Here is a 27673-nt window from a genome sequence, read left to right as displayed (position 1 = left end):
AGGCGGGGGATGCTGGTTGGGAAGTGGGCAAGGGAATGCCGTAAGCTCTTTGAAGGAGTGAAGGCCTTCTGGCAAGATGGTTGTTGGAGGCAGGCAGGTATGTTCTTGGGAGCTGACTGTCAAGGGGCTGTGTTAGAGCTGTGTGGTGGCCCCAGCGGTTTGGTGCTCAGCCATGGGAGGAGGTGTCTGGACAGAGCAGTGTTGTGCTCCTAGAGCCCAGCCTGCGATCACTGTGTCCTTCTGGGAAACGTGGGTGAGGACTCTTGGTGACCGTGCTCTGACCTTAGAGCATCCTGGTGTGAGCCAGAGATGCTTACAGTTTGGTGATTTCTGTCAGCTGAGGTTCAGGCTTGCAGTTTTTGAAGGTCTTGTGCTTTCCTGAGTCTTTGAGATTTTACCGTTTCCCCTGGAGAAAGCAATCTTCTCACTCCTTCAAGGCTTTCTGTCCTTGGTCAGTGGTGGAGGCAGCATCTGCAAAGCCACTGGTGCCTTTGGAAGGAGTCTGAGAACAGCAGATGCCTTGAGCCTGCAATGGGGAGACATCTGGAGATAGGGATCTAACAGCCTGCTGAAGGCAGGTCCCAGTGGAGCAGGTCTATTTGGGCCTTTCTCAGTAGAGTTTTGATTATCTGCCTGGATGGAGATGTGGGGACGTGCCTGGATCCCTGTGCCACAGTTTGGCCACCCTCCTGGAAAACAAGGGTTCTTAATATGTAAGAAGAATTTGCCATTGTCCAATTTGTCCCTGTGGCCTCTCATGCTCTCAGTGTGCACCCCCAAAAAAATCCATCTCTGTCTTGTCTGTGCCCTCCATAAGCCAGCTGTGCACAGCATGCGTGTCCCTCTTGGCTTTGTCTTGTCTAGGCTTAAGAATCCCAGCTCTCTCAGCCTCTACCTGTATGCCCCATGCTCCAGGCCTTGACTGTCTTGGTGTCCCTGTGCTGGACCCCTTGCTGTGTGTTTGTTCCTTTGCAGAACTGGGGTGTCCAGAGGGGACCCGATATACAGACATGGTCTCAGCTGTGCCAAAAAGAGGAGTAGAAGCTTTCAGTGGCCCCACAGGCTGTACTCTCACAAATACAGCTCAGCGCAGAGGGGAGACATTTGCCACCGACTGTTGCAACTGTGGAAGGCCAGCAGAGCTGACAGTAACACTCTGATTTTCTCTTTCTTTCTAGGTTACTCCAGTCCCGTATGTTGCTGGTGTAGTCCTAGAACTGCTGAGGATGGAGGCAGGATGCCAGGGTGTGTGCCTGTACCTTTCAACATCTTTGCCACCATTGTGATCTGTCTGTGAAAGCAGCTGCAAGAGGTGAGGTGCTGAATGAGGTGAGGCTACTTCGAGTGGATGTGAAGGCTTCTGTAAGTGCGCCTGGCTTCCATGGGTGACTTGGGGTGTAGGTTCACGTCCGCTGTGCTGCAACTTCTGCATCGCACAAATGCTGTTAGTGCCAGCTTGCTCTGCAAATGCTACTGTGTTCCCTCCTTTTCCAAGAAGGTTGTGGTACCACATATTTGTCTGAGTGTCCCAAAGCCTCTGTAGCTTGAAATTGAGGATGTCTCACAGTTGTTGGGTTCCTGTCTCTGTGAGGGGTGAAGATGTGCCCAGGGTCAGGTTGTGAATGCAGCTGTGGAGCTCAGAGAGCTGCTGCAAAGCCCGTGCAGCCAGACAAGTGGCATTTCAGCAGACCGCCAGGCTGGGGCTGTCTGCTTGCTTGGGCCTCATTTCAAAGCCTCTGCACACTTTTTCCCTTCACAGGGACTTCTTGTCCAAGTAACTAAAGGAAAGGAAGCGATGTTACTTTGGTCTCAGGAGGCCTCAATCTCAGGAGGCCTTAAGGACTCTCAAATGTTTCTACATTATATCTGTAGCGTTGTATTATTAAAGAAAAACCCCATCCCTGCCCTGAGTAGGTGGAGGTTCCTGAGATTGTGGGGGTGGAAAGTAGCAACCTGCTCTGCCTGAAGAAAGCAGAATCCTCCCCTCTGAAAACAGCAGCATTGCCCAATGAGCCAGCCCTGTGCTTGATCTTGTGCTGATCATTTGCACATGCCCTGTGAGCCTAGAGTGCCTTGGCCGCCTTGTGATGTTAGCACAAGAGCTTCCCTGTGTGCCTGTGTTTTGGAGGGACGGGAAGGCAGTGAGCAGAGCAGTGCCTGGGGAGTGTGAGTGGCCAGTGTCCTGCAGACCCATCTTCTTGCTGGCCCTTGGTTGCATGTAGCAGACGAGGCAGCTGTGTGGGGCAGAGACAGTGTGTTTGTAGACTAGCTGGCACAGCAGAGGTCTGGTATGAGGTTGATGGCTGTTGCAGTGCTGAGTTGCTCTGTCAGTGTCAGACAGCCTTTCCAGTGCAGCTGCTCCCTGGGCTGATCCCTTTACGTAGGCCCTGGAAATGGAAGTGGCATCCTGCTGTCATTTTGTAGATGCTCGTGGTGGTTGCATTTCCCCACTTGCAGCAAAGAGTTACGCGGCAGGCACAAACATGGAGCTGGGCTCAGTGAGGCTCTTGGCTGGGCTCAGTTTGTAGGAAGGAAAAATCTCAGAGGCTGCCACTTGAGGTTTCTCTTTGGCATCATTCCTGGTGGGAGAGCAGAAGAGAAAAAGGGCACAAATCTCCCTGGGAAAGCTAACATCACCCCCCAGCGAGTGCTGCATTCATCCTGTGCAGCCTTAGACCCTTGTGATGCAGATGTCTGCCTGTGGATGACTCTCTCTGTGCTCCATTTACCATCATTGCAGAGAAGCAGCAGCTGCCAAAGTGTCGTTCCGCTAGTCCACAAGCCCACAGCTGAAGACACAAGGTGCACTAGGCCTTGTCTGCCTTGAGATCCACAGGGCTCTCTAGAGGCTCCAAAACTTGCTGGGAGACAGACCCCCTGGAGAGTTTACGCCACTGCCTGTCAGACTGAGGTGAGGCTGCCCATCCTGCAAGCACAAGTGGTGTGCCAAGGAGCTGAGAGTTTTACGCTTCTCAGGTCCCCTTTGGAAATGGAACGTCAATTAAATTCATTCACCAAAGCTAGGGAGCTAAGTTGTTTGATTCTGCTGGCACTTCCACCAGTAAGCTGGCCACTTTCAGAGGTAAATTGGGTCGAGCCAACAGTGGTACATGCATCAAGCTGGAAACGGAGGCTGTCATCTGCCCCCCTCTCTTTTCTGCATACCACTTACTCTTTTGAACTCTGATGGCCCTGAAGACCAAGAATCCAGTACCCTACTGAGACGCTAAAGGTACATACTGCCACTCCCCTATTCCCTTCTATGGTAAATGGGAACAATATTCCAGCAAGTAGTTCAGCCACAGCGTCTTGGGCCTGGTCTCCTAGTGCCGTCCGTTTCCACCACCCTAAAGGCAAAGAGATGAGCTCCTCTGAGCCAGGCTGTGGGGCACTGCATGACGATGTGGGGAGAGTGCCTGGTCCCCAAAGCTGTGCAACATCACAAATGGATGTACCCCCTCCCAACGTAGTCATGCCCAAATCCTTGTGTGGGAAGGTTAGGGCTCTGCAAAGTACCTGCCCATGAAACTTGTGGTGTGGAATGCGCAGGAATGTCGCTGGCAGTGGGAAATATGGACTCATTCTGCAGGGTCTCTCCAGCCGCATCCTATCAGCCCATGGCCTTTTGTTCACGCACCTCAAGAGCACCTTGGACTTCACCGTGCGCGAGGTGGGTGATGCAATGCAGGCTGGGAGAAGAACCGGACAGGTCAGCGTTCGCTCACATGGGACACACTTCATCGTCCCCAGCACAAAGCACGTGTGAGTCATAGAAGGGAGACAGAAGCACTGAGGAGCCACGCAGATGGCATGGAAAGATGGTGCTGGGCAGGAGACAGGAAAGCAAACAGTTGGAATTGTCCACCTGCGACCTGAAGCCAGGCACGCCATCACGAAGCCCTCATCCCCCAGCAGCTCACTCTGCTTTCCCCAGGCCACCCCTCCTACAGCCCAGCTGCCAACGCTCCTGTCTGCACCTGATCTGGCACCAGCCTCTCTCCTGCCCAGTGCTCTCAGCAACCTGCCTGCTCTCCATCATAACAGCACAAGGGCTCATGCTGGAAGCTTCCCCCCAGCCTTGTGCTGAGGTGACACCGGGAGCATGGGGGTGGGGAAGTGCCTGTGAGAAAGATGAGCAGGGGTCAGGCAGCGTGATCTGCTCTTGCAGATCTGCAGGGTGGCCCTGGGAGGAGACATCAGAGATGCCATGCATTTCCTCACCTCATTGCAGGGGCCCTGGGGAGAGAGTGCCAGAGCCTGCATTGCTCAGCCCTGCCAACTCCCACAGCCAAAGCCATACTCACCAGGGCTGCAGCCCAGTTCGCAGGAGCCATTGGACGTGCTGAGGTGACGCACCTCCTGGAGGTGATCTTGCTGCTGCTTAAAAGAAGCTTCCAAGTGGGGCTGTGAAGTTGTCATGTCCTGGTGCTGCTAGCTCTGCCTCCAAGCAGAGGAGAGCGAGGCAACTGAAGGCAATCTTCTTGTGTCCTGAGCTCTTGTAGCTCTCCAGCAGCTCCCATGCCACATGGCTTAAGGGAGTTGAAATGAACAAGAGCAAGAGCACTGCTGAAGAGAGCCAGTGCCAGCTTCTTACCTGGAAGGTAGCTCCCGCTCCAACACCGTGGCTTGCACTGCACAGCAACAGCACAAAGGGGAAGAATTAAAACACACAAGGAGATAAAATCCCATGGGCAGGTGGGGTGAGAGTGAAAGGAGCAAAACGTGGAGGCAATCTAAACCCAAACCCCAATCCAAACCATTCCTACCTGAAGCAGCTCAGTGCACATAATTCTCCCACCGCACTTACCTGCCTCTGTCCAGCTTCCAATGGCTGTGCAGAGCTCCTACAAGCAAGGCACCAGCAGGAACACCAGACAAAGCAGGGAAGGACAGGAATCAGGGTGTCGTTCCTTTGCCTGCTGAGGGAGAGCAGAGGGTGACAGGAGGCAAGTGAGTCACGCTGAGGAACCTCTTAGAAGTCAGCTCCGGTATGGAGGAGGGAGGTGTTGAGCACATCGCAGAGCTGTGGGACTTTGCTTCCAGACAGGACCTGCTCTGTCAGTGCTCAGCTGCTCTCTTGGCACAGCCTTTTACTGCTCTCTGCCATCGATCCTCACGTGTCCATCTGGGGCTCCTGGACAGCACAGTAGTGGTCTGTGTCTATTGAAAACACAAATCCTGCAGTAGGAGAGCCCATGTTGCAGGGCCCAGATGCTGTATCTGGAGTGGTGTTGGCGTTCATCTCTTAGACTAGTGTAAAGGGCACAGACAACGAGAAAACTGTCTCACTGGGACTCCTCAGGGTCTCCCTGAATCCCCAGCATGGGGATGTTCTGACACGTTCCCTCTGCTCAGCATTTGTCATGGCACCCAGCTGCATTGCGCTGGTCTTTCTATAAACCTGGTGCTGCAGTGTCCTGCCAAAGGTACTTTTAGACAGCCAGCTCTTCGACTAACAGCTGTGGGGACAGACAGACATGGTCATGTGTGCGGGCTCTGCACCTGCCAGTGCCTAGCCCAGCTCGTGCTCCAAGATTTCCCCAGGAGCCCTTCATGCCCTTCTTCAGCTCATTGAGAAGGACCTTAACGAGTCTTTGCCCCTAGCATTGCAGTTCCCCCTCCACCAAGGATGACACTACTCAGCAACTGACTATAAGAGCTCGTCGTGCTGAAGACAGCCCTCAGAGTGCAGCACTCCAGCCCCTTTTCCACTTGCTTTGGTGTTCTTTTGTAGTCCTCATCTCCCCAGGCTTCTTGGACTGCTCTCATCTCTGCTTGCTGACTGTCTGCTGGGCAGTCCCACTCTCCCTCCTACTGCTGAGGCCATGTGTGCCTCTTGCTGGGCTGGACACAGGCCTCAGAGCTGCTTGCCTTCCTCTTGGTGGGCAGCCGGGGCCTCCCGGGTGAGCGCTGCCTGTCCCTGCCATCAGCAAAGGGGACGTGGCTGCAGCCCTGCACAGCGCAAGCAGCCGTGTCCTCCATGTGCCCCTGCTGGAGCTCTCTCTCCTCCCTGGAGGCAGCAGGGTAGCAGCTGGGGTGGCTCCAGCTAGTTTGGTTTGGCATGGCAGAGACTAGCGAGCTGCCCGCCCTGGCTTTGCTGTGGCTGCAGCTGGGTGTGTGGAGTGGCTGCTCTTTCTGCCCCGTGTCACCTTCCTCTGCTGGGGCTGAGTGCTCCGAGTCTGAGGAGAGCACAATGCATTCAGGGCTTCTCTCTGCCGAGGGCTTCCAGCATCCCACAAGGACACAGCTGTCTGACGAGGAGTCACTGTCCTGGGGGTTGGCAGGAGCCGGCAACTGTCTCTGGGCTTCTCCTCCTGCTTGAGCTGCCCTGTTGTCAGAGTTTGTCTGTAGATCTTGGGGAGATTGTGTGGCTGTGGCAATGTCACGGGGGCCTGCATACGAGGTGACAGGAAGCATTGTATAGCCAGGGCTGCCAGCTGGGGATGGACTCTGGGCTGGCCCTGGAGTCGTGGCTGTACCCGCAGCAGCTGCCAGGCTTAATGATGCTGAGGGGCCTCCTTCGTGCTGGCTGTGAGAGTGGCAATCATATATGGCCTGCCGGTCGTAGGTCCCCATGGTGCATGAGCACTGGGCAAAGCTGATGAGCTTGTGGACGAAATGCCTGGTGCGACTCAGCAGCAGCAGCTCTAAGTCGTCAGCAAAGGCCTGACTGTCCAGGTCATACCTCCTGAGGTTTGTCAGGACGATGAGCTCCGTGATGGTGATCAGTGACTGGTGGACTCCAAAGAGGACTCTCAGTTCGCGCTGGAGCCAGGGCAGCAACCTCTGAATGCTGTCCGGATTGCGGGAGAAGAACTCTGCAGAGATGTCTTGGGGGTGGCCGCCATGGGGAACCCTTTGCACGCGCATCCCTGTGCGGTACAGAGCACGGCGGAAGTTCAGCATCTCCTCCTCTGTCGCTGGCACATGTCTCTGAGGTCTGCTCTCAGCACTGGCCTGCCTGTGCAGAGACAGCCTCTGGCTTGGCTCCCGCAGCCCTCCGGCTCTCTGCCTCTGCCTGCTGTGGCTTGGAGGCCCCTCCAGGCTGCTGCCGTCCTGGGCAGAGGATGGCATCTGAGGAGCAGGGGACTGCTGCTGCGGGTGAGCTGCAGGGCGACGGTGCCTCCTGGTGGCAGGGTGCCGAGGAGCTCTCTGTCGCGGCCGCCTGGCACCAGAGCTATCTTTGGGAGGCCTCACGACATACTCCTGGTAGTCATCTTCTGCCAGCACTGTGTGCAGAATAGACTGGAAAACCTGCTTGCAGAGGGGGCATTCGGCCTTTGTTTTCGACCAGCGGAGCACACAACCAAAGCAGAACTTGTGGAAGCAGGGTTTCACATAGGCAATGTCGTCTAAGGTGTCCAGACAGATGGGACATGTAGCATCTGGAGCTGCTGGTGTTGGTGTGGTGTGCTGCAGAGGGCTGGGGAGAGCTGAGGATGAGGAACTACCATCCATGGCAGGTACCTCAACTGCTGCTGCTATGCTCTGCTGAAGAAAGAGAGGCCAAGATCATTCCCTTTGTCAGGAAGACTGTGAGGGTGAAGTGGGGGCTGGACTAGAGTGCAGGCGGAGGTGCAGAAGAACCATTGGCACACACCGGAACTCAGAGGAGGCACCTTTGGGGCTGAGACAAAAGAATGTGGGCGCTGGTGGGCTAATAACCTGGAAGGCCTGGGTGCCCTCAAAAAGGGAGGTGCTGTGGGTCAAGCTCCTGCCAACTAAGGAAGAGGGCAAGGAAAGGCATTGCAAAATGTTCAGGCTCAGGAACTGCCTAGGATGTGCAGAAGCTCTCTGCCTCCTTCCTCAGAAAGAGGAGAGGCCCGTTTGCACCGATACCACTTTCATCAGCCGAACACGGGAGGCTGTGGGCACGTGCATTCAGTCATGCCTCAGAGCAACTCTTCCTTGATGAACTGGGAGCAGCCAGGTACCTGGGGAACCAACATACTGTGCCTGGGGATGACGGGCAGCCTTGCCATTCTTGGGTACCCAGCCTCAGCGAAGCCCTTTCTGCTTCTCCTCTTCAAAAGCATTGCTGTGCTGCTTGGGACTCAGCACTTCCCCAAAGCCCACTCTCCATCACCCCTTCCTTGCCTAGCCTAGCCTGCGGGACATTGCCAGGTGCAGCTCAGAGCTGCCGGTGGGCACTGAGGAAGAGGCAGCGAGGTGCCTGAGTGTTTCCAGAGACCCCTGCAGCCTCTTGGTGCCCACAGAGCACTGGCCATAGATGCACAGCCTCACTGTCAGCTCAGTGAGCCCAGTGGGAGTATGGGAAAGACAGAAGGCACCTTTGGAATTGAGCACCCTGGGCTGCTGCTAGCCCCAAAACATCCCAGCCCCCGTGAGAGTGGCATGCGTGAGCGGAGCTCCTGCTGTGTCTTGCACACAGGCTCATCAGCAGCCTGGGGGTGAGCTAAGCTGGGCAGGACTCTGCCCCTGGGGAGCTGCACGGAGAGCAGAGCAGCCCCAGAAGCTCAGAGGTGCCATCACAAGGGTGCCCTGAGCTGCACAGAGAGGACGCCCTGACCACAGGACCAGTGTTCCTTTGGGAAAGGACCGGTGCCAGGGCTTGGACACCTTTGGCAAGCCTTCCTGGATCTTTGCGCTTTTCCACAGCTTTCAGGGTGCTTCCTGAGCTGTCTGGTTGAAGGTTCAGGCCCAGACACGTGAGTTCTCTGTCAGGGAGTAATGTTATTTCTTTGGGCAGAGAGAGGGCCCCTCAGCGCTGCCATCCAGCCAAAGGCAGCAGAATTCAGCAACACCCCCTGTCCCTGGCAGCTCTGGACCCTGCTCTTTTCAAGGCAGGGTGGAGAGGCGATGAGCTGGAGGAGAGGACGGGGGCCTCTCCTGACCCTGCAGCTTCCCCAAGCTGACAGTGTCTTCACAGTGGGCAGGGCAGGGGCTTTGGCAGCAGGCGGCAGTGTGATGGCCTCTCTCAGCATGATAAGAGCAAGCCCCGTCGCTCCGCGTGTCCCGTCAGTTGTGGTCTGCTCAGTGAGAGCGGATGGCACCCACCTCCATGGGCTTCTCTGCTGGGGGCAGTGCACGTGGGAAACGCAGATGCGTCTCGGCTCCTCCAAGGGTTCAGGTGCGCTCTTCGCGCGGTGCTGTCAGGCTGGAGGGCCCTGTGTGTATGTGCGTGTGGCTGTGAAGGGAACAGGCTGCAGTTAGGGGAAAATCCGACCTGTGGCTTGGTACCTCAAACCGTGTGAATAAGGCCGCAACTGATCCGGAATTCAGAGAAGTCGTCAGAGGTAACATGAGGAGAGGCAGAAATACGGGATGAATCTGTGGAATTGCCCAGCATTTCTGAAGGAGGAAGGGAAGCATTCGCCAGACAGAGCTGCCTGTGGAGGGGGCAGGGGTGGGGATGGGGGTGTCAGGTAATGTATAGCTGAGGCGCGAAAGTGGGGCGGGTTACACAGAACTACCGAGAACAATCTAAGGGCAAGCAGACATGCTTCCTGCAGAGCAGAGGGAGGTGGCGAGGACCTGCCCTTGACCTCAGTGAGTTCTGGGTGATTCTGCTTTTTAAAGGAAGATTTACCTGTTGGCTCTCTCTTAATGCACTGTCTGTATACCTCTGAAGACCAGGAAGCTTTCTAGCTTGCTGCGTGGCGTCCTCTCTGCCTGGGAGAACTCAGGCTTGTTCCGAGATTTGAACATCAACAACCTCAGGGTCACGGAACCACGGAACGGCAGAGGGTGGGGGTCAGCTAGAGCAGGTTGCTTGGGGTCGCGTTCAGTCAGGTGTTCAATATCTCCACCAACAGAGACCCCACAGCCTCTCTGGGTGACCTGGGCAGTGTTTGACCACCCCCCCTGAGTGAAAAACCTGTCCCTTGTGTTTCAAGAGAATTTCCTAGATGCCAGTTTGTGCCCATTGCCTCTTGTCCTGTCACTGGGCCCCAGGGAGAAGAGTCGGCCTCCATCCGCTGTTCTTCCAATGTGTTGAAACACATTGATCAGATTCCCCCCGAGACTTCTTTTCTCCACGCTGACCACTCCCAGCCTCTCTGCATGTGATGCTGCAGTCCTGTAATCATCTTCATGACCCTTTGCTGGACTTGCTGCAGTATGGCCATGTCTCTCCTGTACTGGGGAGGGCAGAACTGCACACAGTAGTCCAGGTGTGGCCTCACTGGGTCTGAGGAGAGGAGAAGAATCATGTGGAGGTGACTGCCCTCCTAATGCAGCCCAGGATGCTGGTGGGCAGGTGCTGGTGCCTGTAGTCGCCATGCAGTCCTGGAGGTTCAAGATGCTGAGGGCAATGGGGAAGGACAGTATCAAATGTAGAGATGTGGCCTTTGAGAGAGCAGACTTCACCTCCTTGAGGCCCCTGGTGGGGGGCATGTCATGGGAGGCAGCTCTGAAGGGGGAAGGAGAGCAGGGAAGCTGGCAAGCCTTTAAAAGCAGCTGCCTCCAAGTGCCAGAAGAGTGCAGCCCTGTGCTCAGGAGAACGGGCACAGCAGGAGACCACTGCTGTAAACAGTGAATTCCTGATGCAGTTAGAAGGCAAAAAGACAGCACGTGGGGGATAGGAGCAGGGAGAAGGGAGAAGGCTACAGAGGAAGAGTTTAGAAGTGTTGCCCAGGCACATGGGCATGGCCTTAGGAAAGAGAAAGCTCCCTAGCAGGAGAGATAGAGAGCAGAGGCAGGTAAAGGTGAGGTCCTCGGTGCCTTCTTTGCCTTGGTCTTCAACAACAACATCCCCCCCACCCCCAGCTCCTATGCTTAGTGGAGGGGGGTTGTGGGGGAGATGAACTACAGGCAGCGTGCAAGGTTCGAGGGAGGGATTCCTTGCCAGAGCTCTGCCCATAGAAGTGCGTGGGCCCCTCACAGACTGCATCTGTGGGAGCTGAATGTTTTAGCCTAGGTCCTTGCAAGGCTGCACTCTCTCACCTTTGAAAGGGTCTCTGTGTGCCCGTGATGCCCAGGCTGCTGTGCAGGGAGCGCTGGGCCCAGGTAGGGTGGACAGAAGCACAGAGACAGCAGCACTGCTGGCCTGGCTGGCAGCACCACTGGTGCTGGTGCTGGGGCTGGTGCCGGAGCCAATATAGGCCCCTGCAGTGAGCAGGTGGTGGGAAGGTAGTGTGGAGGTGCAGGGCAGGAGGGGACATGGGGCCCACGGGGCCTTTTTGGGAGCTGGTGCGGCAGGAGACAGCCTGAAGAGGCTGGAAGAGGAAAGCTTGGCCAAGCCCAGCACTGGCTTTGCCTGCAAACCTGCTGCTGCCCCGAGCTGTGCCATAGACGGGAACGGCTGTTGCTGGCTCTGCTGCAGCCCTCCAGCAGCCTCTGGCAGTGCCTCGGGGCTTACAGATGTGCCTGTGGATGCTGCACATGTGGCTGCTCAGCTGGATGAGGTTTGGGAGCCTCTGCAGGACCCCAGGGGTAAGGAGTCAGGTTTTATTTGCTGCCAGGGACAAGATTTTTTTAAACAATTTTTTCCGTGCTGTAATCTGGATGGTAGCTCAAAAGACGTCTGCCATGACAGAGAAGCAAAACCAATCTCCTCTCTGATTGCAGATGTGCCTGTAGGTGAAGCTTTCCCAGCCTTTCGTCTGGACGAGGTTTTGGCCTCTCTGCAGAACGCTACAGGCAAGTAGTTAATACTTTTTTCCCTGAATGAAGCAGCTTGTGATGTTATGGGATCACTTTTGTGACTCCAAAGCCATCTATCTGAATACGTAAGTGAAGGAAATCTCTTCTCCAGTTGCAGATGTGGCTGGAGGGAGGCTTCTGCAGATTCTCAGCTAGCTGAGGTTTTGGAGAGAGGTCTGAATTGCACAGGTGAGGTGTGGCTATTCAATACTGGCACAAATCGTCTTTTCTCTTGTAATATTTGTCTGCCCTCCAGATGAATCCAGGCTACCCAGCAAACATCTTTGGTATGAAGCCCAGATTCATACCAATTGTACAACGGGCTCTTGTACAAGGCAAGTGTAAAGGGTCTGTTTTGTGTGCTGGGGCAAAATGCTGCCTCTCCAGCTGTGGCTTCTTTGGTGTCCCATTAGAGACCTCCTTGTCAGGGACATTGCACCAAGGGCCAGGCTGTTGGTGCAGCTGATCTTTGAGGGATGTAAAATCCTGCATCAATGCAGGATTTGGGGAGGTGCCGGTTCCAGTTGAAAGGGCGCCTGCCCCACTCTGCAACTTTGAGAATCTAGACCCACATGTACATCCTGTGGAGTGACATGATCCACTCGCCTTCCCTGCAGTTTGTATCATATTGGAAAAAAAACACTGGTACCTTCTCATTTGTATTTGGTTGTAGATGTGCCTGTAGACACTTGTGACCCTGCCTCTCAGGTGGCTCCTGAATTCAAAGCCTGGGAGGGATCCTGTGGGTTAATGGTCTCCATGGATTTCCATGCACAAAGAAACCTTTCTGTTTTCGTGTTGTATTCTTTGAAATGTAACTTACTACTTTGTCTGAAGATCCTCAGAGAGAAGCTTCCTAGATAAAGCATCTGAATATTCTGTGGGATTTTCAGAAGCTGTGAGGAAAATAGTGCAGGGGGAATTTCTGTTAAGCTCCCTGGCATGATGGGACTTGCTTCTCAGAAGGATTTTGTCCCCAGCTGAAATGCCTGCCCCTTTTTTCCTGTCCTCTGTGATGTGAATCCTTGGGGGACAGGTTTAGCTCAGTTGTTTAGAGCGTGGTGCTGCTAATGCCAAGGTCGCGGGTTCAATCCCTGTATGGGCTGTGCTGAGGGTTGGAATAGATGACCTCTAGAGGTTCCTTCCAACTTTACCATTTTATGATTCAGTGTCCTCTTACATTGCCCCCACCAAAATGCCAAAAATTGGCATGTGAGCAGGAAGAGCACATGCAAGTTTCTCATCATCCAGCCTGTCTGGTTTTGCTGTCTGCACCAGTTTCTTGGAAGATGTTGTGCCTTTACCTTTTTCTCCGCACATGAAACATTGTTTGGGCTAGTGGGCTAGCTGGACCACCAAGGACAGAAGTTTTGGTCTTCAAGCCCTTTGGGAACTATTGCCTCCTGAAGATACTGTGTTCCTGATGAGGTCCCAGTTAGGTCTGCTCACAGTTCCTTGCTTTTTAAAGACTTCCCTTCCTTTCACCTTTCCTTTCTTTCTTTCTAAAGGGACAGATAATGAGACTGTGGAAGAGGAGATGTTTTGGAAAGGAGGCAGTCACAGACTGCTTGTCTCCGATAGAGGAGCCAAGCCTATGGAAGGAAGAGGGATGCTGGGTAATTGCTGTCCCTTGTCAGCTGGTGTAATACCTCTAACTGCTTGTGTGCCTCTGGGCTCCTTCCTTAGGAGATAGGAAGATCGGCCAGCAGTGGCTTTTTGGAGCAGCCTTTCATCTCTGGTATGTGGCGATTATTGCTGTTTGTGATTTACTGGGGCAGATGTTGTTGCAGTCTGTGTAACTGCAAGGGGACCCTCATGTGCAGTGAGACAGGAGAAGGAGACCCCGTGCAAGACTCCTGTTGTGTTTGGTGCTTTTAATTCTGAAGCCCAGGTGTGTCGCTTTGGTCTCATCAAATCGAACCTCGGAAAGCACCGTGTGAATTCTAGTTCTCTCCTGAGTCTAGTAGAGCAGCCTGCTCTTGACGGAAAGGTAGTGTGCACATTTTGGAAGATTCTGTGAGTGCAGCAATGGTGCTGCTTGTAGGAGGAATATAGTGGTGAAAGCCCACGATACGTGTCTCTCTTGATCCTCACATACATTTTCAGGGGAGCCTCTGAGACCTAAAGGGCATTTTTCTGTTGGCCAAGGCTAGAGGACCAGCTTGTAGGTGTAACGATTATTTCTGGGCTTCCCGCACTTAGCTGCATGCCTTTGGTGCTGTGAGGGGATGCAAAAGTCCCCAGAGAGCAGTGCTGGAACCTGGATGCATTCAAGTGTTCCCTGGAAGAGCTGTGAGAGGAGGAAGGTGAGGTGATGCCTGTGTGTTAGGGAAGCCAGAGCACACAGTGACTGCTGGGCTGGGAAGTGCAGCTGGTACTGTTCCAGCTGCAACTGTGCCTCTCTGCAGCCAGGGCCCCCAATGTCCCTGAGCAAGAGAGCAGGAGCACAAGAGAGCCTGCCTCTGTGAGCTGGGCTTAGGGTGCTGAGCTGGGAGTGCCTTCCTTGGCAGGGAGCTGGGAGTTCCCGTTGTTCCTCGTGGAACCTAGAAAACGTTGCAGCTGCAGGGTTTTCTCTCAGGCAGACATGTTAACTCCTCAGCTTGCCTGGGAAATCTGGAGGCACCATTAGGTGAGGAGTGATGCAGAGTCTGCCACTCTAGTGTGCAGAATGGTAGTATTTCTCCTCTAGGTGGGGTAAGAAGAAGAAAGCGGAGGCTTCAGCTCATAAAGATCTACACAAATGCATTGTAATAGCTTCTGAAGTCATCTCCGGTGTGGTAGTGGTGAGGGTAGTCTTGGTGGTAGTAGTCCCTTTGCTGCTGAAGAAGAGAGAAGGGTAAACTGCGTTATTTTCCCCATGTATTGGTGGATGGCTGCTCTTAGCAATTCAGAGCTCTAGTGCTGTGGAATGCAAAGTGAGCTGTCAGCAGTCCTGTTGAGATTTCTGCTCTCAAGTTTTTTAATTGGCCTCGTGATTCATACCAACAAATACGCTGTGCTGAAGCTTGCTTTTATTCTATCAGGGAACCAGTTAGGCCTGTCACCAACACTGCCTGTAAAAGGGAAGAGGGCAGAGCAAATTCAGGCCGAGGAAAGCGGGAGGCTGACATTGCCATGGAAAATGAGGACTTGAAGAGTAGTCTTAGTCCACTGCTAGTGAATTAGGACACCCTGTGTTGTAATGGTGATATTTCAGATTTTTCGCTTCACCCTAGAGGCTGGAGCAGCTCCGATCCTAGTGATGACTCTTTCTCAGGTATATGCATGTCATTGGATTCTGCAGAAAAAGAGCCTCTGTTGACAGTAGCTGAACCAAGTCACTCCAAGCCTGTGTATCTTTGTATAACTGCATACTGTGTTTTTTCAGGGGGCCACAGCTGATGCTGCAATGCCCTTAGCAGCCTGGAGACACCCTGAAGGCACCTAGACCACTGATTGGGTGGTTCCAGTTATCAGCCTGTGAGGATGTTTTCCAGAGGTCTGTATCACGATGTTGTTTTCCACAGGCACCTCTCCTTGTTAGGGATGTCCCTTCAAAGGGCTCAGGTTTCTGCTAGGGTGTTTCTTATAAAGCACGACATTGTTTAAACCAGGAGAGACGCTTGTTCCCAAGCCAGTGGCAGCTGCTGAAGACTTGAGGTGAAGTGCTGGAGGCCATGAAGGGATGGATCTCTTTGGACCCAGCCTCCCTGAGGTGTCCTCTGTAGGGCTGCCATTAAGGTTTCCTTTTTGGAAGGGCAAATGCTTAAAAATGCAGAATCCGTGGCTGTGATTTATTCCTCAAAGATTTCTTGGAGCTGGTGCTTGGAATGAGAGGTGTAAAAGGGAAAGAAAAAGCAGGCTGTGTTGTGGAAGAGAAAGAGCACGGAGAGATCTGCCTGGGACCCCTAATGAATGTTCCTCTGCATCAGCTCCTTCCTGCTGAAAGGGCCCAAGGCACAGCAGAATCGCAGTGACTCCCCTGGGATGTAGCAGGCAGGGTGAAACCTGACTGTAAAACCTTGGTGGCACCAATGGCCATACCAAAAGGCACCTCCCAAGCACAAACAGCACCTTCCCACACTGACACATGCCTGCCAGGGCCTCACGCAGCACTCACCTCACAGCTGCCAAGAGCAGCCAGGCAGCCAGCACTGGCCTAGCATGCACTGCTTCACAAGTGACCTCACAACCACCATCTGAGGCTTCACAGGAGCCTCAGATCAGAGACTGGTACTCAGTTTTGCTCTACAAATGTACTGGGTTTTTCTACATCTCCTGAACTTTTTGTTCTCTGTGCCAGCTCACGGCACAAATGTCTGCATCCCCCCGCCCCCTCCCAGTTTCCTTACCCAAATGTTCTCATCCATCAGGCTGCCAGGGCCAGCCCAACTGCAGCACCTTGCAGCTCCTGTCTCTGCACAGGGGAAGAAGTTCTGCTGCTGCAACCCCTCAGCAGCTCTTGCTGCTGCTGAACCCTGCAGTCCCAGCAGGAGCTCAGCTACATCCGTGACACAGGACATCCTGCTCCGTCTCCAGTCTCAGCTTCTCTCCGGCCAAAAAGTCAGGCCAAGGATCGAGCATAGACTGGCGGAAGAGCACTGCCCACTCAGCTGAGGTTGTGCTCCGGGCAGATAAAGGTCTAACGCTGCCACAGGGGTCTCTGGCAGAGCTGTCTGCACAGCAGGCAGAGCTCTGAAGCGCTCCCACATTCCCACACAGTCACAGGAGCAGGGACTCAACTGGCCTCTTTGGCTGCCCCACGGCACTGCACCCTCCCTTCTCCCCATTCAGGAGGGAGATGTACAGACATGACCACTCAAAATGGATACATGCTGGTCCTTGTCTGTCCTTTGTATCAGGGAGGGGGATGGCTCAGCTCAGCTCAGCTCAGCTTCAACAAGACACACATGCATCCTCCGTGCTGCTCTTCAGCTTCTCTGGCCATCCCATGTGGTCCAGAAAGGATGTCCCATAGCAGCATGCATGTCCCGGGCACCAGCAGGTCTGCCAACCCAGGGATGTACCCTCCAGAGATGTTTGGCTTTTGTTGTGACTGAGCTCAAGTGAGAGGAGTGGGGAGAAGCAGATGATTGCTTGGGCAGCTTTGAGAATGACCTTGAAAATGCTTGCCTGTGGGGACAGTGACTGCAGACCACCCACTGCCCCCAAAGACTCCTTCCGGGCTGGTCTTGAGTCAGGAACAGGAGCATCTTTGATGAGGATGTTGATTGAGCCCGTGTGCATGGTGCAGAACAGATTAGCAGTGCGTCACTGTAAACCCCCTGGCCACCTCATTGCCATGCTGTTGTTGGCAGTTGGTATTTCTCAACTTTGTATAAAACAAATCCAGCCATTGTAGGTACTTCTGGACTTGTGAGGATTTTTTTCTTTTTTTGAACATTGGGACTGAGCAGCAGGGAGAAGTCTGAACTACATGTCCTGTGCTCTTGTAGGCAGTGCTGAATTGAACAACCCTGCACACTCTCATCTGTTGTGAGGAGGGGAATTTTCCCTTTTCCCTCTGGGTTTCCCGGATCAGTTCCTGGTAGCAGAAAAGAGCATTTCCCGTGAGCAGGGGAGGCACAAGAAGGTTCCCAGCACATCAAGAGGCCAGTGAAGACACAGCCAGGAGATGTTTTGGGAAACTCTTGGGTTTCATTTGTGGCTGCTCAGGATGCTCTTTCTTCTCTTTCTTGGAAGATGACACAGGGCAGAAGAGAGAGCCTTCTATAACCCTGACTGATTATATTTTAGCCCTAGTAAAGTGTATGCCTTGTGCTGGGTGCTGGTCCTAACACTGTTGATCTCCCAGCCTCCCGGAGGTGTCCTCATCGGGGCTGCCATTAAGTTTTCCTTTTCAGAAAGGGAAAATGGTTATCCTTCCAAGTCCTTTGGACTGCTCAACTGGATCAGGACACAGCTGGGGCAGGGAGGGGCAGGAGACATTGTGAAGGATCCCTGTACAGCTGTGCGCAAGTACAGAAATTCAGCCCCGAATTCACCCCAGGGTGTTGTAATCAGAATAGAAAAGGTGATGTGCTCAGCAATCTGCTGCCTGCTCTAGGAGAAGGCCATACCTTTTAACAGTGAGTATGCGCCAAGAACAAGGCTTAACTACGTAACACCTGCTGATAGACTTTGGAAAGGACGTGCCAGTAAAGAAGCAGAGTAAGGCGTACCTTAAGTGCTTTTTGTAACCCAGCCTCCAGGAGGCAGGCAATATTGCTGAGTAAAAAAGAATTTCAATAACCTTTCCTCACATTTCCCCCAAGCCTGTTTTTTTCCTACATCGCTTTCAGCCTTCCTACTCAGCTGTTAGATCTTCCCGAGCAGAGTTCCTTGTCAAACCAGAGAGCCCCCTATTCACAAGTGCAGGGAGCCTTTTCACCCACAAGTGCATTGCTTGAGCCTGGCGAGCTGGGAGGTTTGTGCAGGTCCTGCTCCTGCACTGAAGTGAATGTGTCAGCACAAGGCAGGAGAGACGTCCGGAGGTCGGGAAAACGGTCTTCCACTCAGAGATCCCACCAGTGGGAGAGCCAAGAGAAGTCTGAGGGGCCTGGGTGGGAAAGAGAGAAAATGAACATGATGGGAATAGGAACACGTGAGCCAGAGGTCCTGCTCGGACATGAGGCCGCAAAACTGCTGGGCAGGGGATGAAAACTGTTGAAGGGCAGAGGTACTGTGTGAGCAGGAAGTGGGTTATGGTGTCAAAATTACCTGTTCTCGTTTGTGCATTCACAGGCACCAGTAATGAGCAGCTGGAGTCAGATTTTTAAGTTTTTTTAGTTTTTATTGCTAGCAATAAACTGCCTCTTGGCTGGCAGCACAAGGGGCCGCAAGCAGCTTTTTGTTACAACTTTTAAGCAATAGTTAATTGTTACATGTTCAATACTTTAATTTACACAACCAGCCAGATCGATCCACAATTTTTACTTCTACCCATCCTCTTGCTGTGTTACAGTACAAGAGAGTTCCTTGACAGCCTCATATGGTCCATCTTCTTCATGAGCTGATTTTGCACCTCTTCTGCTGGTACCTTGGAACAACTTTTGTACTGCTGGCTGGATTAACCTGGCTTCTTTGCAGATCTTCAACTTTGTACAAGAACAGGCCTAAGGCGAAGTCAGATAAGATGTTCTGCTTGCAGGGTACATGAGCTTCCATGTTCTTTTTTCTGCTAAACTAGAGGACAGTGGAAATTCCCTTAACATTCCCTCCTTTCACTTCATGCATACCACCTTTCAATATTACGCTGGTCTACACCGATATCTCCTTACACATGGAGAGGCATATTTGACCCATGCATGAGACAAGAGAAAAGCACCGTTCCTACTGCCAGGATTAATGTTAAAATTATTAAAATACATCTGGTCCACACTCCCAGACCTGGTAGCCATGACCACAACCATGACCAGTTCTGTTGCTAGGAAATTAAGCAGTTACTGCTCTTTGGCTACTCGATGGAAGGTACGCACATGTCATTGAATGATGTTTGCATAATATTTGTTTTTAGACAGTGCATGCCAGCACACACACTCCCTACTGTGTGGCCACTAGGTAATCTAAAGCCCAGCGATTCTAGAGGGCTAATGGAGAGAAAGACTTTGCTTCTACTTTTAGGTTTCTTGAGACACTTAAGAGCAGCATTTTGAATGATTTCAAGGGTGGCAGAGATGACACCCACACTTGGGAACAGTGCACGCATTAACTGATTTAATTTTTTAGGTCTTTTCACTGTGTTAAAATAGTACAGTTCCCTGCTAGGATGGTCTTGCTTCTGTGCCCAGGAGGCAGGAGGTAACATCAGTCTCAATGGTACTTTTACATTTTGATAGTCCTCATTTGCCTGAGTATATAATTTGGAATGGATTTTCACCTATGCACCAGTTGCTATACTTCTAAATGCACACTGTCCAGCTGCTACTACCAGGAGTGACCGCAAGGTGGGCAAGCGTCAGAATCCAGCAGAGAGAGATGCTCAAAGTCTCTGTTCCTATGAGGAATGGCTGTGAGAGCTGGGCCTGTTTAGCCTGGGGAAGAGAAGCCTGAGGGGGGAATCTTATCAATGTCTTCAGTATCTGAAGGGAGGGTGTCAAGGGGACAGGGACAAACTCTTTTCAGTTGTCCCATGTGATAAGGGCAGAATCTTTTCTCCTTCTCTGGAGATATTCAAAGCCTGTCTGAATGCAACCCTCTCTAAAATGCTCTACGTGACCCTGCTGGAGAAGGGGGGTTGGACTAGATGATCTCCAGAGGTCCCTTCCAACCCTTCCTATTCTGTGGTTCTATGATTTTTATGATTTCTGTGTCCCCCAGGTCAACTTTGAGCAAGACACAAGTCTGTGCCGAGCTCTCTTCAGTCACAACTGGCCAGCATCTGCCTGCCAGCAGAGAGAAAGAACACTACAGCCTGCTCAAGGTGACATTCAGGGATGACGACAGTTTAAATACCTGGCTGTAGTAGCAACACCTACTGTTGAACAGAAGCATATCTTTCTCCAGTTTTAGGAGAGCACTCACCATGTGGGAGACCTTGTTCTGCCCTTATCAAATACTCTGGGGGTCAGAAGTAGTTTGACCATACAGGAAGAGCCATTTTCTCTTCATACTCAGGAATGAATGGAGAGAGCTTGGATTTGCCAAAGCAGCCGCAGCCAGGGAACATGGATGGCCACAACGCAGACGCAAGAAAAAATAATCTATCTCTGCTTAGATATCTTCCTCTACAACAGCAATGCACACCTTATGCTCTGGCTTTAAAATGTAGGTTTAACCAAGGGCCTGGGAAAAAGGAATAAGGACACCGGGGTCAATAGAAATAAACAGAAACAACGGGCCCTGACCTGTAAGCTCTTTGAAATAGCTCTCCATGCAAGGGTGTGTTCACATCCTTCTCCTTGCTCTAGCAAAGACAGAGCCCATTTATGGCCATCTTTTTCCTTTCCTCCTTAGCAAAAGGAGGACAAGAGGAAGATACCAAAACAGCACTAGAGCTCTACATGTACATACCTCAGGGCTCAGGCCGTGCTTTTTTTCACAGCCATCTTCTTTCCTCATTACTGCAGAGGACAGACTGCTAACGTTTGTAACTTAAAGCTGAAAATAAATCAAATTTTCACAGGTTGATCGAGAAAACAGAATACTGCACTGCCCCCGCACACTACAACAGCAGCTCCTGCCTATCTGCTTTTCCTTACAGTCTCCCCACACACGCCCAGGGCGTTTCAGCTTTCCAGGAGGGGAGAACATCCCGGGGCAGAAGCAGCACAGGCAGCAGCTGCTCTGTTCCTCTCCCTCCTGCCCTGCTGCCTGCACGGTCACTAGTGCTGCAGCTCTCACAGCTCAGGGCTTCTCGGCACCCGCCAGGCCGCAGTGCAGGCTGAAACCCCCCGCTGTGTCCCCGGGATGCTCACAGGCAGCAGCTGCCCCCAGCGCAGCACAGAGGTTTCTCTCCCGTCCCTCCCCTCCGCTCCCCCCCCCGCAGACTCGGCCAGGCCCCGGGGCAGAGCGGGGCCCTGCAGCAGCAGCGCCTGGCAGCAGCGTTTCCCCACGCACCAGCACCAGCAGCCAGGGACACACAGGCCCCGCCCCCACAGCTGGAAGTGACGCCCCCTGCACCACAGACCCTCCCACCCCTCCTCCAATAGCTCCCGTGGGGTGTGGCCTCGTGGGGTGGAACCCCAGGGAGGAGCGGGAGGGAGGCAGCAGTGCACGTGTGCTGTTCAGGGGCTGGGGAGGGAGAGGCGGGCAGGGGAGCCAAGGGGAGGGACCAAGAGGGGCGTGGTAAAGAGGGAGGGGCGTGGCCGGTCAGGGCAGAGCATGCGCAGTGGCCCAGAGGCAGGTGGTGAAGGGCGGGGCGGGGGGGGGGGCTGCCCGGGCCCTGCGGGCGGGGAGGGGGCGAGAGGCGGCTGCTGCCGCGGGGCAGCGTCTCCCGGCCCGGGGCCGCCCAGAGCCTTTAGCCGCAGCGCCGGGAGCTGCCGCGCTGGGGCCGAGGGCTGCGGGCTGGGCAGAGCGAGTGGCCGTGTGCGTGCGGCAGCCGGAGCCGCCGCGGCCGGGCTGTCTGGCCGCAGCGGTGGGGAAGGCCTGGCCCGGCCTGGGCCGCCTCCGGCCCCCGGGAGTCCCCAGCTCTTGCACCCTTTCTCCTAACAGCCCCGTGGCTCGGTGCCAGCTGTGGTGCCAGTTTCTCAGCACAATCCCAGCTGTGAGGAGAGGCCGTGGCTGCAGCGGTGCTTTTGGTGTCTCTGGGCTGGAGGCAGGAGGCAGCCAGCGCCCCGGTGCCCCTGCTGACAGCCCCGCTTTCCCTGGGGCAGGTCCCCAGCCCCTCTCTTAGCCCAGCTGGGCTGTGGGCTGCAGCTGGTAAGTGTGAATCAGCTGGGCAAGCTGCAGAGGAGAGCCTTCTAGCACCAGCAACTTGGAGGAGAGGGTAACTGTAATATAAGTGAGTAAGGAAGAGATGGCCTCGGATGGCAAGGAAAGGTGCCGGATGGTGCCGGGAGGATTAGCAGGCAGAGCAAGGGGTGTCCTTGGAGTGGCTGTGTGCTCTGGAGTGCCTGAAGAAGGGCAGCCTGTGCAAGGGGCATGGAGTGCAGGGGTGGAGAGAGGCAACTTGGTGGTGCTGCCCAGCTGTCAGCTGCCAGGCAGGCTCCAAAGCTGAAAGCAGAGGCTTGGAGGCAAGGCCATGGGGATGGGTGTGCCCATGGGGACTGCCAAGGCGTTGTGCTGGGGGTGCCCCCAGCGATCCCCGGGGCTTGGTGAGGGGTGTTGCCATGGTGAACAGCAGGGTTTGGTGGTGGTGGTGGCATGGTGCCTCCAAGGCCCTGGTGATGGGGCTGTCTCCATGGGGACTGTGTCCCTGCTGTGAACAGAGCCCCCGGGGTCCTCCCTCTGAGGAGAGCTGCTCCCTGAGGAGGCAGCAGCTGCCCTTGGGGCCAGAGCAGCAGGACCCCAGCAGAGGATCATGCAGAGGGATGAGGAGCGGCAGCAAACGTCTGCTGCCAGGCTGCACACGCACTGCCAGGCACGCCGGAGCGCAGGGGTGAGGTGAGCCATGGGGCTGGAGGCAGGGGCAGGCAGCAGGCATGTGAGCTGCCCGGAGAGCAGGCAGCTGGTTTGACAAAGGAGCTGGGGTGAAAGAGGCAGGCAGGAGCTGCTGCGGCCAGGGGGGAATTTCTTGCCGGTCCTCGGGACTTTCCCTGGGACAAAGCACAGCAACCTGCGTGTTCCAAGGGCCCCACAGAGCCCGTGAGCTCTGCGCTGAGGGGCAGAGAGCAGGTCTGGGCCCAGCTCAGCCAGGCCGCGTGCAGCCAGAGCTTCCCTTGCACACAGCCCTCAGGTTTCCTGCTCTTCACCAGCCACTCAGACCAAGTCAACCGCATCCACCCTGTGAGTCCTTCTGCCCACAGGTGGCCAGCGGCAGCTGCACGCAGCAGTGCAGCGCAGCCGGAGCCCAGCTTGCTCCCACCAAAGGCACAGGCTGCCTCAGCTGCCCAACGCACAGGGCTCACGTGCTTCTGGAAAGGTGCAGAGCTGACCATGACGGTGGCCTTGAAAGCCTCTGCCTGACTCCCCGGAGCTGCCGAGGAGCAGGTGGGAAGTGCTGGCAAGGAGCAGGAGGTCTCTGCCTGCCAGCAGGCTGACTGCATGCTCTGCCTGGCAGCCTGCAAGGACATACCTGGGGGTGCCGAAGGCAGCTGCCATTTCCCATCTCTTGCCCCACACTGACAAAGCCTCTGCCCAGCCAGCCTGGCTAGCAGGAGAAGCAGAGCACCCGCAAGACCCCTGCCTTGCTCTCTCCTGCTCATGCCAGGGCTCAGCTCCAGCCGAGGCTGCCTCCTGCAAGGCTTGGCCCTCTCCCAAGTGCTTCTTACAGCCAGGTGGCCCTGACATCATGCACAACCGAAGGCACCAAATTCAACAAGCCTTCAGAAATGTTTGGCTTTGTACGTCATTTCCACTTGGCAGATTTTGGAAGGACATGACTTCTTTGGGGGTGTCTGACATGGCTTGCAAGCATTTTCGTACACCACCTGCTTTGCCATCCCACTGCTGTTCATGCTGGCATCTCGTTATTTATTTTATTTCGCCCGCATACACACCCCACTTAGGCTTTCTCAATCTTAGCATGCTGCTGGAGCAAAGGACAGGAACTGGTCTATGGGGGGGCATAGGTTGGGGAGACAGAGGGTGTTGAAAAAGTGCAGAAAGCAGGTGTGTAAAAGTAGGGAACTCTGCTGAAAGAGTGAGATTTTTCTGCTGTCTTGCTATGGGCAAAAGCAGGAAATGGAGAGCAAGAAGAGTAAAGAAACTTCTGTCTTCCACAGTAGCTCTATGGAAAGAAGTGGGGACAGGATGCAATGGGTCCACATTGGGGCCCCTCGCCAGCAGGCAGTGGGGCAGGGCCTCATTGTAAAGGAGTTTTGGGTGCCAAAACAGGAAGAGCATCCCTTCTCCTCAGCTACAGAGGTGAGGAAAGGACAAGCAGCAAGTGAGAGGGAGGACTGCTGCACCAATACCATCAGCCCAGGCAACAGTTCCTTGTTCCCAACGCTCCTGCAGCTCCCTGGGAGCCTTCAGGGGCTCCTGTTTGAGGAGGCACACAGAAACTTTGATCTGAAAAACCTGCTGTGGATCCCGGGCAAAATCCTGCCTGAGAAGCTTGTGTGGCTCGGGAGACCATGTGGCAGCCAGGACGCCTGGGTCCTGGGGCTGGGGCTGCCCTGACCCAAGGCCCCTCTGGAGATGAAGGAATTTATCAGAAATGTTTGGGAAATAACTGGGGTAAGGGAGTGGATGGCTTTCCAGGACGTGGGAGGAAATCTCTCTGCTCCCTGGCTGGGCCATCTCCATGGCGACGGCATAGTGAGCCCCCAGATGACACGAGATGAGGTCACAGCGGGATGTGCTGCATCACAGGGAGGTCTCCCTGGTGTCCTGGGTGGGGGCCCTCACTGCCCTGCGAGGCCCAGGTGCTGCTGGGCACTACTCACGCAGTCCTCACCACTGTCCTTCGTGGTGGCTCCATGGCAATGACGGGGGACAGGAGGCAACGGGGCTGCACTAGGAGCCCTTGTCGACATGTAGAGGAGCAGCAGCATGTTGGAAAGGAGTATTGGGTGATGAGATGGGAAGAGCGTCCCTCGTCCTGGGCTTGAGAGGTGAGCTGAGGGCAAAGGGACAAGCGAGATGGAGGACTGCTGCAGGGACACCATCAGCCAGGAATGCACTTCCTTGTTTCCAGTGCTTCTGTATCTCTCCAGTGAGGATTGACACCATTTGTACCCTTTTATAACTGTAACTTGGCAGAGCAGATTTGGGGCTCTGAGATTTCATCCTGAGATGGCCACAGCCTCTGTCCTCCTGCAAAATGGGCTCCAACCTCTGCACCCAAAAGACAGCCTGTTTGGGAGAGCACTTTGTGAACAGGTAGAGGCAGCACTGTCACCCTGTAAGACCTGGCTACCCCAAGGACTTTTCTCTGGGGGGTGCACTGCTGGGGTGAGCCCAACATGGCCATCTCCCCCGATGCCCTTGGTCACTCCATACCTCCACTCCCTGGCACGAACAGGCCCAGAGCTGGTCTCCCCCTTGCTGCCCTGTGCCCCCAAGGGGCTCCTCAGCCCTCTGGAGTGACCCCTCCAGGACCCCCTCCCAGCCCTGCTAGGCACAGAAGGAGGGCTGCAAAGCCCTGGGGCTACCCTGGGGAAGGGGCCGGGGCAGAAGGGCCGAGAGGACACTGCCCTGCCCTGGCGGCAGCACCACATCGCCCACAGCCTCCGGCACCCTGGCCATTCCCAGGGCCCCAGCGCCGGCACCAGCACAGGCCCCAGGGCTGCCCTCCAAGCCCAGCATGGCCCCCAGGGCGCAGGGCAGCGAGGAGCCCCGCAGGGACCCTGCGGCAGAGCGGCCGCCCCCGGGGCCCTGCACTGCCTGGGCACCCGGCGCCGGGCTGCCCCAAGGCCCCACCGCGCCCTGTGCTGCTGCCCACAAGATGGCGCCGTCCCGCGGTGGGAGGGGAGGGGGCAGAGCTGGCTGTCAGGGCAGGCGGGTGCAGCGTTGCCATGGCATCGCCTGAGTGCGGCCCTCCTATTGGCTGTCCTGAGGAGGAGGGCGGGGATGGATTGGAATGACGGCTGTGTCAGCCAATCGGAGTCCAGAGTGGGAAAAGGCCAAGAGAAGAGCGAGGTGCGAGAAGGGAGGGAGCGAAGCAGGCGAGAAGGGAGTGGGAGTGAGAGCGGGTGCGAGTGGGGCTGGTGGGGGCTGCGGGTGCGTTCAAATGCCGGCAGGTGCCCTCTCGCTGCAGCAGGGGCAGCGGTGCTGGCGAGGGGGCTGCTTCCCTGCAGGGGCTCCCGAAGGGGCTGTTGGGGCTGTGAGCAGGGGACCCAGCGCCCTGTCACCGGGGGGAACTGACCTGCGAGCCAGGCGTGCCGGCCTGCGCCGAGCAGCTGGGCCTGGGCAGCTTGGTGGGGTTTGGGTGCAGGAAGCTTTGAACCTTTTGTGCGTCTGAGATGCATTTTCAAGGGTTTCCCTGAGTTGCTGCTGCCCCCGCAGCCCCCAGGTGCTGCTCAGAGCTGTGTTTGGGATCTGCTGGGCAAAGTGTGAGCAGGTTGCTGCTGTCCTTGCGAGGTGTCGTGTCCAAGTCGTTGTGCTTGCTCCATAGTTCTTGGTGTGCTCCAGGACCTGTGACCCTGGGAGCAGCCTGAAGGGTGTTTGCAGAAGAGCTCTGTTAAGTGTGAGGTGTTTTGCTTTTCAGGGGCCTTGGAAGTTGACGAAAGGCCATTTTCACACTCACCGTTGTTATTCCCATAATCCTAGATGAGGATGAAGAATTGCTGAATTGTGGCTCTGCTGGTTTCAGCAATTGAAATGTCCTGGATGGAGTCCGTTGCCGTATCTCAAATTGTCAGTGCGTAAAATAGGAGAATGCTTGTCGTGCTCGATGTGCAGAGGATTTGCTGTGCTTTTTCAGCATTTGGGAAGGAAGTAGACTTGTGAGCTGTGGAAGGCTTCTCCCTCTGACTGGGACATGAGGCCCTGCTCTCTTGCTACATATAGAGACTACCTAGGTGAAAGCTAATGTATTTTTGGGGGGTTGCAACTGCTACGTAATGGGTGCTTTGCTGCACTGTGAGCATTGGGAAGCCAGGAAGTGAATCAGGAGGTGGCTCAGCCGTGGGAAAGGGCAGGGGGAGCTGCAGGCAGCAGCAGGGTGGGCAGTGAGGTCCCTAGTGTTTAAAAAGGGCTGTATGAGAAAATGCCCTGTGTCCCATCAAGTGTTTGTAGGTAGCTGGTGGGGCTGGAGGAGGCCCATGGCTCAGCTGTTGATGGTGAGGTCAGTTCTGCGCGAGTCCCTGATAGGCCGGCTGGAGGGAGAAGGCGTGGCTGTTGCTTGTGATGTCACTTCCCGCGGAGCAGTGGATAGGGCAGCAGCAGGTCCGCACTGGGATGTGTTTTTGAGATGGTTTCTGCCTGAGCAGCAGATCAGCCAGGATTTGTCTGCTGGCTGGGGAAGTTCTAGTGAGGTAATTCCTGCCTTGGGGGCTTTTTGGTCAGTGACTGAGACCTGGTTGTGCAGGTGACTGCGAGGTCCCATCTGGCTGAGTCCCTGATAGACCGGCAGCAGGCAGTTAGTCGTGGGCGTTGAGTTTGAGGTCTCTTTTGTCCGAGTACCTGCTCGGGCAGCAGTGGCTTATGGCTGGGGAAGTTATTTTTGAGGCAGATAGTGTCTCTGAAGCCCATAGGCCATCAGCAGGCATGTGTTGGGGGTTTGCCCTTGTGAGCAGCTGACAGGTCAGGAGAAGCCTCATGGCCTGGATGGTGGTGGTGAGGTGACTCCTGGGTTTGTTGCGTGTGCCCAGAGGAGAGATTGACCCCTGCAGAGCTCTACCGCAGCAGAGAAGGGCAACAAATTAATCAAGCAGAAGTAGATGTCCCCCATCATCTAACACAAATTCTAGTCTACTCTGTCATCCTGCGTTAGTACTGCTACATTTAAAATGTGGATGATTGTCGGAGGCGGGCTTGCGGAATCATAAGACGACCCAATATGAGCTAGCAATATGATCCGTTTATTTCAGCAACTTAACCTGCT

General features: G+C 54.8%; 1 protein-coding gene across 1 annotated transcript; it reads right to left on the bottom strand.

Moving 5' to 3' along the window:
• Positions 1-2807: 2807 nt before the first annotated feature.
• On the bottom strand, positions 2808-7401 carry LOC134154791 (E3 ubiquitin-protein ligase Topors-like; the record flags this gene model as incomplete). The annotated part of the gene is made up of 3 exons (XM_062601449.1): positions 2808-2861; positions 3517-3689; positions 6150-7401. Coding segments are annotated over 3 exons (1479 nt in total), but the record flags the coding sequence as incomplete, so codon positions are not given.
• Positions 7402-27673: the final 20272 nt, after the last annotated feature.

Source organism: Rhea pennata, unplaced genomic scaffold (genome assembly GCF_028389875.1).
Source record: "Rhea pennata isolate bPtePen1 unplaced genomic scaffold, bPtePen1.pri scaffold_44, whole genome shotgun sequence".
Lineage (NCBI taxonomy): Eukaryota > Metazoa > Chordata > Aves > Rheiformes > Rheidae > Rhea > Rhea pennata.
Note: the sequence above shows the minus strand (reverse complement) of the source record. Positions and strands in the feature narration are given on the sequence as shown.